This window comes from Littorina saxatilis, linkage group LG13, assembly GCF_037325665.1.
Source record: "Littorina saxatilis isolate snail1 linkage group LG13, US_GU_Lsax_2.0, whole genome shotgun sequence".
Classification (NCBI taxonomy): domain Eukaryota; kingdom Metazoa; phylum Mollusca; class Gastropoda; order Littorinimorpha; family Littorinidae; genus Littorina; species Littorina saxatilis.
This window is the reverse complement of record NC_090257.1, coordinates 35,827,075-35,838,285: the sequence shown is the minus strand read 5'-3', so window position 1 is coordinate 35,838,285 and position 11,211 is coordinate 35,827,075. Positions and strand designations below refer to the sequence as shown.

General features: G+C 41.4%; 1 protein-coding gene across 5 annotated transcripts in view; it reads left to right on the top strand.

Annotated features, from left to right (window-relative positions):
- Positions 1 to 1,873: 1,873 nt before the first annotated feature.
- Positions 1,874 to 11,211, top strand: part of LOC138945608 (filamin-A-like) — a 175,176-nt gene continuing 165,838 nt past the window's right edge. Inside the window, exons 1-2 of one of the 5 annotated variants that reach the window (XM_070317061.1) lie at positions 1,874 to 2,661; positions 7,491 to 7,587. In XM_070317061.1, the coding sequence (XP_070173162.1) occupies positions 2,422 to 2,661; positions 7,491 to 7,587 (337 nt within the window). In that variant the 5' untranslated portion in view covers positions 1,874 to 2,421. The remainder of the gene's footprint in view (positions 2,662 to 7,490; positions 7,588 to 11,211) is intronic. The other 4 variants (XM_070317058.1, XM_070317059.1, XM_070317060.1 and 1 more) reach the window with 4 other exon arrangements.

Genomic DNA, 11,211 nt, shown 5'->3' with positions numbered 1-11,211 from the left:
GTATCGCATACATACAGAAAGAAAAAGAGTTTGAACTAAACATTTGACCTATTTTTTTCCTGCAGCCGTTTAAATGTGGAGTATACTTACTTTATTTATTAACATAGGGCCTAGTTTTAGTTACCACAAACCAATTGTGGAATTCTACTATATGAGAAACGGTGATATCCACACCCCGTTTAAGGTCAGCATTTTTTTCTTTTAGTCTCTTGCCTTGATTTTAGTTCAGGCTCTGCTGTGCTGTAACTGCATGTTTGTGTACTTATGTTATTAGTGTTATGTATTAGAAATACATAGTCCATGAGATAATGTTTATATCAAGTGCCTATGGTCCATTTTCCATCTCTAGTTCAGCACGGGGAAAAGTAGTGTCCTTATTTAACAGAGAGTCTTGGACTATAGCCAGCAGTTACCTCATGAGGGATAACCTGATTAAGGCCGAGCGGAAGCCGAAGGCCGCGCCTGACGCGTTTGAAGGCAAGTTTTGTCTGTTTTCTATGTATTGTTTGATTTATGTCAGGATTTAAGGTAAGCTACTGATTCAGCGATGACTATTTTTGTTTCTCGATGCATAAAAAGTCAGGGAGCGGTTGATATTTGCCCGTAAATAGCCTTCAAAGCTGAAAATGTCGGCGATCAAGCACCGGAAATGGCTGTTCAATGGGTTTCGCAAGTAGAAATGTGCTTTATTTCACAAAATCAGCTCGTATTTGGTATGGGTACAGGATTCTAGAGGACGAAGGAGTCATAGGAGGCGCAAAGAAGTGCTATTTGGGAGTAGAATAAATCTTCCAAGCCAGTAGACAAGAGAAGGTCATATTTGAGAGATGCGCGTAGGCCGAGCTTTCCGACAAGCGAATGATACAGCAGATTAATCATTCGTTTTGATCAGAAACATAGTCTCTAGTTTTTATGAATGAGTTTTTTTAATTAAAAGAATCACGAGAACTCTCTCGCTTAGCCTTAAATCTTTATCCTTGTAAAATAAAGGTCTCTCTCTCTCTCTCTCTCTCTCTTAGTTTCTTTTTGGCCTGTTGAAATATAAGAAAACTGTTGATAACACATGGTACCCGTCATTTACAATAGCTAGAAAACAGACAAAACTTGCCTTCAAACATGTCAGGCGCGGCCTTCGGCTTCCGCTCGGTCTTAATCAGGTACGTTAACCCCCGTGTACCTGCTCTTTCTCTCTTGGCATTCCGTCTTCCAAGCAGGACGTACGCTTCCTTCCTTCTTCTGGTGTACTTCTCTTTTTATTTATTTATTTTTTTTTATAAAAAACGAAACTTCAGTATTAGTTCTTGTACTATAGTGTACAATTATTGAGGGATAATTCCCCAAGACCATAACACCACCCAAGTCCCTAGATCTTAATATTATTGAAAATGTATGGCTATGTCTTCAACTTCACCTACAGTGCGTTTTTAACACCAGCAGCTTCTGGACAATCTAGAGTTACAGTGGAACCCCCAGTAAGAACTCCCCAAATCTGAGAAAATTGGGTCTTAAAAGGTCACTAGCTCCGTATGCCGGCCTTACAAATCCACTTCTTGCAGACTGTGTTTGGATCCCTTCATCGTTGTTTCACTTTTCGCGTCGCAATGGGAATCAATGCGGTATTTTAATTACCGGATTCACTGATCGGATCAGTCGAACCCGATCATCGGATACAGCGAGTATGTAAACAAAGCCACGTGTCATAACACTATCTGCGAGAGCATGCGGAGCTAAAATTAGCCTCCTCGGAAAACACCAGCCACTCAGAAGACACCAAACCGGTTTTTCACACTGGTAATGAATATGCATGAAGGTCAGTCTCGCTCACAGCACAGAGAGCGCTGACAAAAAGTTGCGGCGCGACAGGTAGCGAAGGGAAGAATGAGTAACAGTGGAATCACCGTATGCTTTCTCTATCGTAATACCAACATAACCCCCACCTCCTTTTACCAAATCGAAGCATAATGGTCGTTGAAAAGCATAGAGGGGTCTATTTCTGGGTGGGAAGCAAGGGAGAAAACTTTCGTGTCGGAACGCAGACGACGACGGGACGTCACGCACCAGCGCGCAGAGAATAGTAGCTTTTGACACGGCTAGCGAAGTGTGCGCGCGTTCCAGAGAAGGCAAAAGACTAGAGGGACGGTGGTCCAAGCCCAGCGAAGGCGTGCACAAATAGCACACAGTCGACTCAGTTTACAACTTGTGTGTGTCGCGCGGTCTTACTCCGCCGGCTGTAGGTAAGAAAGACCACGACAGAAAGGGGGAGAGGAAACGCCCCAACCCCACAGTACCTGTGTTTGTGTGTGCACGCGGGTGTCTTTCAGTTGGAAACTTTACAGCAGCTGGGATAAGTAGCGCAGCTATCTCTTAGCAGGCTTTTTTTTAGTCGTTTATTCCAGTCAAAGTCGTGAAAAAGTGTGAAACATGTCGGCCGAAGTGGATCTAATCGGACATCAGGCCCGCTCCCGTGAAGGTAGAGGCCTTTCGGTGCGGACTGGGGATAGCGACAGATGGATCGAGATCCAGAAAACGACTTTCATGAACTGGGTGAATCTCCAGCTCCATGACTCCGGACTAGTGGTGGACGACTTCGAATTGGACTTCGACAACGGCGTGAAGTTGTGCGCTCTTGTGGAAGCGTTGCAGGGCAAAAAGATCGGCAGGGTCAGTATTGAAAGTCTATACACACAATATATATACAAAAAATATGCTGTTCAGACTGCGGTATCTGTTGATTATTATAGTGATAGAGTTCTTGAGTCAATGACTGCTTATTGATCAGTTTATTGGCTTGCGTTGGTCTAGTTTGTTTTGACACATGATCATGACTGCACGCCCGCACGCACACACACCCTGCACAAGCACACACACACAGGCACACATACTTGTTTTCGCTCTCTCTCCGGGATCCTCTCTCTCTTTCTCTCTCTCTTTCTCTCTCTCTCTCTCTCTCTCTCTTTCTCTCTCTCTCTCTCTCTTCCTTTTAGTTTCACTCCGGTTCTCTTGTCAGTCTTGTCTATTTTACACTGACATAAGATAAGTAATGGGCTGGTCTTCACATTTTGATCAGTAGTTCACTGTACCAGAAATAGAACACTGGTGATGCTGAATGCACACCTACACTATTTGTTTTGTTTTATTTTATTATTGCTGAGTAATATCATATGGACACTGTCTTAGTAGAGTTTGAAACTGTTGTTGTTTAAAATCATGTCAATTTTCAGAAAAGTTTCAAGCTCATTGTGTGGAGGAAGGTATCAAATAGCACATCAGTGCTTATGTTTTATTTTATTCTATCTTATTCATGAATGAGATAACAGTTCAGAAAGTGCACATCTAACAACTGCATGACTCTTCCAGGGGTGGGATTTTTCCGCGAATCCGCGGACACAACTTGCGAATTCCGCTGGAGTAATCTATTTTTCCGCGTCCCATTTCATCACAGTATCTATAACTTGTTGACTGAATGATATGGAGAGAAGTGAAGATGGAACAGAACACTGGAGGCTTGAGAGTTATTGTGCTGACTGAAAACTCCTGATAACTAATGCTGATGGGGTCTATGTCGACCAAAAGAGTGGGATTCCCTGTAGGTCGAGTTCCTGTAGGTGGATTCCCTGTATACCTAAGACTTTAAAATTGGCAATCTAGTGTACAGGGAATCCCACAGGGTGCACTTTTTCAATAAAACTTGCAAACCATACTCGAATTTCTAAGAAATATATAAAAAAGATCGAAAAACATCAAATTTCTAACGATGTCGCTAAGCATCACATGATTTTCATTGATATTACTTATTAGCGAAACGCTACAGGAACTACACCCTGTGGTATTCCCTGTATACAAGATTGCCAATTTTAAAGTCTTAGGTATACAGGGAATCCACCTACAGGAACTCCACCTACAGTGAATCCCATTCTTTTGGTCGACATAGACCCCAACAGCATAACTAATAGTCATTTTGAGCTTCAATGCATTGGGGCATCACTTGGATCATACTATTGCCAGTAGTGGATTATGGATACATGGTTCATTACGTAAATATGCACCATTACAATGTTACCATTGTTTGAAAGTGTGGTTTTTGTTCGGTTGGGTGGTGTTGGGGTTTTTTTTTGGGGGGGGGGTGGGGGAGTGAGGAGAATGTCTTTTTTACCTGATCCAAACGAGTTGAATTTTAGTCTCAGAATGCACCAGATTGCACAGATTTTAATGTACCATTTTAAAAAAATTCGGGGGAGCATGCCCCCGAACTCCCCTAGAAAAAAGGGATTTCCTCTTTTTTCATCACATGAGAGTCCCACCCCTGCTCTTCATAGGTAACACAAATGAAGACCAATGGCACAAGAGAATTTTCAGCTGCTGGAGATAAAACGTACACAGGGAGAAAAAAAACGATCAATATAGCTGATGCACTTTCAATGTTTGCACTCTCTTCATTTTCCTTCCTGTAATTACAAAAGCACAATACCCATGATGTTTGTGCATGTTAGGCCAAAACAAAAAATAGGTGTGGTTATGGTAACATAGCCCAACAAAATAGGGTAGGAAGGTAGGCAATCACTTTTTTTTTTAAAACTTTTTTTTCTAATGTGTACAAATTAAACCTACTTGACAGGGAAATAAGTGTGCGACTCGAGCGCTTTCGCTTTCATTGCGTTTTCTGCACTCGTTTTCTTGTTTTTTTGTGTGTTTTTTTGACAAATGTAATAAAAAGTTATAGGGTCGGCCCCTAAAAATAGGGTAGGTCAGGTTACCGTAACCACAACTATTTTTTTTTTAGGCCTTTAAGTGTGTATACTACTCTGTCATGATGTTTTAAAATTCGTACTGTCTTGTGCTGTTCTTGTATCGGTGAGTATAGATATCTTTTGTTTCTCAACTTTGTTCATCTCACCACAGTGACTTTGTTGTTCAGATGTTTTATATGTTATGTAATTTTGTGAATGTGAGGCAGCTCTTTTAAGTCTTTACCATTTTTTTTTCTTTTAAAAGTAAGAGCTATAAGGTAAACTGTGAACATTTCTGCATCACATGAATCGCTGGACTCAACTGAGAGTAACAATGTTTTGATGACTCTGCCTGCTATACTCTTTCTCAAAAATATGGAACAAGCAGGTTTGTTGTTCTGTGTTGTCTGTGTTTTCAGCCTTAATCATGGGGAGATCTAGGATCCCATTCTTTGCAGTATAGTTTGGAATGTTCATTGAAAAGTTACACTTTTTTCTAGCTTTATTTCTGGTGTCCCATTCATTTTTATGTTTGGACTCTGCATAATGCATGCATTAGTATAAATTAACATATCTTTGAAATTCTAATGTTTCTTTCTTTCTTTATTTGGTGTTTAACGTCGTTTTCAACCACGAAGGTTATATCACGACGGGGAAAGGGGGGGAGATGGGATAGAGCCACTTGTTAATTGTTTCTTGTTCACAAAAGCACTAATCAAAAAATTGCTCCAGGGGCATTCTAATGTTGAAGCATGACATTGAGCTAACACTTATAAGGCAACAACAACAAAACGTTCCTTGTTTGCAATTCCCCGACTGACCCTAGGCTATGTTTTCCTCCCGACCCTAGAACTTTTTTTGTTACCTTTGAAATAAAAGGACACAATTTGATTTTGCAGACTTTGCAAGGACAGTTACTCTTCTCTGACATCCAGAGCACACAGTTTGAACATTTTCTGGCCAATAAAAAGCCACATGCTCCAGTGTAAAAGAAAAACAAACTACAAGCAAAAAAAGAAATAAAAAGGAACCAACCTACCAACCCTTAATTTTGTTGGCATTGTCATCAGAAACAAACATTTTTTGTGTGTACATTGATCTCATATTTCAGATCAGAACAGTAAAGTGGTCTTGCACTTCAGTATCAAGTCCTGGTATGACTCTGGTTGCATTTTTGTGCAAGTTATCGTTTTAACATGTGTTCTTGAAATAATTTTATTCATCATCGGTTCAAGGTATCAAGACCTTCAGACTTGTCTCCACATCAAATCTTAATGCCCACTATCTGGCTGCAAATTCTTCAACAGATGACCTGTTTCAGTGTTTGCTTTTTAACACAATGTACCCCCTCTATTTTTCTGTTTTTGAGAATTGGGCGGGGATAATATTGTGACGCTTAGATACAGCACAGTTGCCATATTCCCAGTGATTGCAACATAAAAGTCAAGCTTAAGCAGCACAAGCTGAAGCAGTAGGTCTTGCCATCTTAGCAGGATCCTCCCCCCTGGGCCCTGGTGTGATAACTTTGTGATAACCTTACTGCTTAGATGCAGCATAATGAATAACATTTAGTGACACAACCGTTGAACGCTGAAGAAGAAGAAGAAGATTTGAGTAATTTATGAGTTATTTCTCATTCACCTCAGTGAAACCCCCCTTTTGAAAACTCAAACATTCTGAGAAAATCAGGCCTCAAAAAGGAGGGAGTCTTCAAAGGGAGGTAAATTTGACAGAGGTTATGAACAGTAAGGATATTCCCATCCTTATCAATCCGGCTTCAGAAAAAAATATTTTCTGTTGTACAACTCTTAAGTTTTGTAGATTCTTCTTCTTCTTCTGCGTTCGTGGGCTGAAACTCCCACGTACACTCGTGTTTTTGCACGAGTGGAATTGTACATGTATGACCGTTTTTACCCCGCCATTAAGGCAGCCATACGCCGCTTTCGGAGGAAGCATGCTGGGTATTTTCGTGTTTCTATAAACCACCGAACTCTGACATGGATTACAGGATCTTTTCCGTGCGCACTTGGTCTTGTGCTTGCGTGTACACACGAAGGGGGATAAGCCACTAGCAGGTCTGCACATAAGTTGACCTGGGAGATCGAAAAATCTCCACACTTAACCCACCAGACGTCCGCGGCCGGGATTCGAACCTCGACCTTCCGATTAAGAGGCCGACGTCTTACCACCCCGCCACAGCGCCCGTCAAGTTTTGTAGATAAATGTCTTTCTAACATCAAAAAAAAAAGAGGTTATGAAGAGAACATGTGAAAAAGTAAGGTGTGAATAAAGAGGAAGTCTGAAGCTGAGGGGTCTTAACAGGGGGGTTCCACTGTAGTCCATTCCTGTGACGGGCGCTGTGGCGTGGTGGTAAGACGTCGGCCTCTTAATCGGAAGGTCGAGGGTTCGAATCCCGGCCGCGGCCGCCTGGTGGCCGGGTTAAGTGTGGAGATTTTTCCGATCTCCCAGGTCAACTTATGTGCAGACCTGCTTGTGGCTTATCCCCCTTGGTGTGTACACGCAAGCACAAGACCAAGTGCGCACGGAAAAGATCCTGTAATCCATGTCAGAGTTCGGTGGGTTATAGAAACACGAAAATACCCAGCATGCTTCCTCCGAAAGCGGCGTATGGCGGGGTAAAAACGGTCATACACGTAAAATTCAACTCGTGCAAAAACACGAGTGTACGTGGGAGTTTCAGCCCACGAACGCAGAAGAAGAAGAAGAAGTCCATTCCTGTCATCCTTGCTGTTGTACATGCAGGTAATCAAGAAGCCGATGAACCAGCACCAGTCTTTGGAGAACGTTACACTTGCTCTCAAGGCCATCGCAGATGACAATGTTCGCCTCGTCAATATTGGTAAGTCACTTCACAACGTTTCATGTTATGATGTTAAACTTTTGTTCAACTTTTGTGTGTGTGTGTGTGTGTGGAAAGAAAGCTCGAACATATGTTGAGCTTTTTTTCTGCGAATTGAGATTTGATCTTTTGTAAGCATGGGTTGGTAGTGATATGGTTTTGGGATCGAAAAGAAAGAAAAAACCTGTACAAATGATCAAAATATGTGTGTTTTTGTGTGAGAAAGAGATAGAGGGAGGACATACACACCTAAATAACTCCACTGCATGAGGCAAGTGTGAAAACACAGTCAGCAGTTGCCAACCAGAGATAAATCCCAAGATTATTTCCCATGTCTTCATTGAACTTTAGCTGCTTCCATGGTAGGCCTTAATAAATAATTTACTTTAGTCAGCAAGGAACTTAAGCACTGAGATTGATTGGGCGAAGTCAATTTTGTAAAGTATTCTTTAAGAAGCTCACTGCATGAAGCTTTGGCACCACATTTTCAGTAAAAAGACTGCACGAAGTCTTCGCGACGTCAACTTCCAACTCAATTTGAGAATTAAGGACAGTCTTTAGATGGAGATATAGGTGAAGACTATACAGATACAATGAGATTTTTCTTGTAATTTCACGTTTAGAACTTCTGGAGCTACAACTTTTTAGAATGTAATGGTGACAAATTATAGATGATCTGAGTAAGTACAGTTCATTTTAGATTGTTTTATGAAGTCCCCCGAAAGCGGTGTATGGCTGGCTAAATGGTGGGGTAAAAACTATCATAAGGCAAAACAAAAAAAATTTCTGTTTACGGTAACATAGGCAAAAAAATAGGGTCGGTAGGTCGGGAAATTTTTTTTTTTTTCAAAAAAACATAATTATTTTTAAGTTATTTTGCCAAAAAACATACTTTTTTTTTCCCCAAATGCCAAAAAAAGTCTAGGGTCGCGCGAAAAAATAGGGTCGGTCGGGATACCGTAAACAGACTATTTTGTTGTTGTTGGCCTAAACGTAAAAGCCATGGGTGTTTCAACCCATGAATGAAGAAGATCTTTATGAAAAATATGATGACAACATGGATATCCCAAGTCAATTATAAAAAGCATTTGCACAAGATGAGATCACAGTATAGATAACCCAAGTAGCTACCAAAGATAGCCCAGTATTTGGTGGAAACGTGGATAACCCAAGTAATTGCAATAGATATTTACAGAGGATGTGATAACAGTATGAATAATTCAGTGATATATTCCTTCAGGCAGAAAACTGATCCAATCCCCTGATACAATTCTTGAATACCATTAGACACCTTCTATAGTTTGCCTGCATTTTTGCACATCATGGACTATGGTCACTACTGTCAGCTGAAGATGGAAGTGTTCCCTCGGAGAGCTGCAAAATAGCTTACAGTGGAGATTTGTTCTGACAGTCACATATACGGTAACACAGTGAAGTCTTGACTTTATGTGTTTCAATAATCATGATTTGATTATTTACCCGTTTTCCTTTAAGCCTTTGTAGCAATTATTACATTGCGTATCCTTTGCTAGATAGAGAGAGAGAGAGAGAGATGGAGAGAGAGAGAGAGAAGGGGAGAGGGTGGCTTTATGACAAGAAAGGATCTCAGTTTTTATTCCTGGTCACCTTATTCCTCGCGCAAGTCAGTTGTGTGCACTCGGCACGCGGGGAAAACTTGAAACGGACCTCAACATCGGTTTCGTCGATGGAACTAAACCCACCCGGGGGGTAAAGCCACCGTGATTGTAAAAGTAGAACAAGGCCTACTGAATTATGGAAAGAATGCTGCCTTGATATAATGGCTTCAAAAACAACAATCGGCTAAAAGCAGGAAAGTATGTGGACTGTTGACATTTTTGAAATTTTTCTTTTGCACGGGACCTTGACACGGGTTGGTGAGAGGGCACCGGGTGCGGAGAGAACTGGAACTTGATAACTGAAACTCAGTGTGATCAACAAGAAAGAATATAACTTAGAAACTGAGAGAGACAGACAGAGATAGAGACCAAGAGGGAGAGAGAGAGATCCTAACAATGGACTGGGATGAAACTGAAGGGGGAAGGGTAGGATAGAGCTACAATCATACTGTACAGTGGAACCCCCACCGTTTAGACATCTGACTTACAATATGGTCTAACTCCAAGCGCCTGTTTCTAGACTGTCTTCTCATCTTTCACGGCCATGAAAGGGAGGGAGAGAGAGAGAGAGAGAGAGGGAGGGAGCCGGGAGGGAACCCCCACCGTTTAGACATCTGACTTACAATATGGTCTAACTCCAAGCGCCTGTTTCTAGACTGTCTTCTCATCTTTCACGGCCATGAAAGGGAGGGAGAGAGAGAGAGGAGAGAGAGAGAGAGAGAGAGAGAGAGAGAGAGAGAGAGAGAGAGAGAGAGAGAGAGAGAGAGAGAGAGAGAGAGAACGAACGAACGAACGAACGATATTACTCAAGGATGGAGATTTTAGGCTCACGCCTTGTCTTACAATCTGTCCCTGCTAAACTAAGACATAAAAATAAAGACAATAAAAGGACAATTGTCAATCGCAATCATACAGAGAGAGAGAGAGTCCCATATGAAACAGGTTACGCCTAAACCCCATCCACAGCATCTCTCTCAAATACAAATCTAGAGGTAGTTGTCAGTCGTCACTTGGTGGCATTGTAAATCCCTTTTTTTGAAGACTGTACGCTTCGCTTTCTTGAAAACTATAGTCAGTTATACTCGTTGCTTTCTTGAAAACTATAGTCAATTATAAGGAGCAAAGGACACATAACTAAATACTAAAAGACCTGAGGCAAGTAAACTATTTTACTTTGTGATTTTTCTTTAGAGAGATCCAGATGTATCGCTCTACATTTACGTCTTCTGATATATGCATGACTTATGGCACAACCTTGTATACACAGTGGGTTTCTACACATGTGGTCAGTAGTCGCACTAGTCCAGTCACCCCCAAACAGGGTGTGCGGGTCCTCCTACCTCGGGGAAGTTTTACGCTAACGTCAGAGCACTCCTCTATTATTAATTATAACTCGCGCCCGTACACCGAGACCGAGACACACCCGTTAGTGTCTGACTGTGGCCAAGTTGAAAACACCTGCATGTCTGCTTTACCCAAAGTCTGGCTGAAAGTGTAGCCGGCCACATTGATGAGGGTAATCATGACAAGAATGATCATCGTTTGTGTGGGTGTATTGGGTGTTGACTTTGTTTCTGTCGTCATTTTGTGTGGGTATATTGGATGTTGGCTTTAGGCTATTTTTATTTCGATTCCCATCAGGACAGGGAAGTTATCTATCGTATCTTGGTGGTATTGCGCTTATAATTTCATTTACATTCATATTGACTTTAGTACTATCTGTTATCATTAGTGTGGGTATATTGGGTGTTGGTTTTCTATTTTTATTTCGATTCCCATCAGGACATAGAAGTATGGTAAGTTATGTATCATATCTTGGAGTGGTGCTGCGCTTGACATTTCGCCGGGTTTCATTCACAGATTGACTTTGGTAATATCTGATAAGCTAGTGTTTAGATTGACGTTCTGAAACACCGATGAACATCGTGTGTTTGATAAGTTTGGGTTGGTAAATAAGGGTTCTCACGAAATACACAGCCACGGTTAT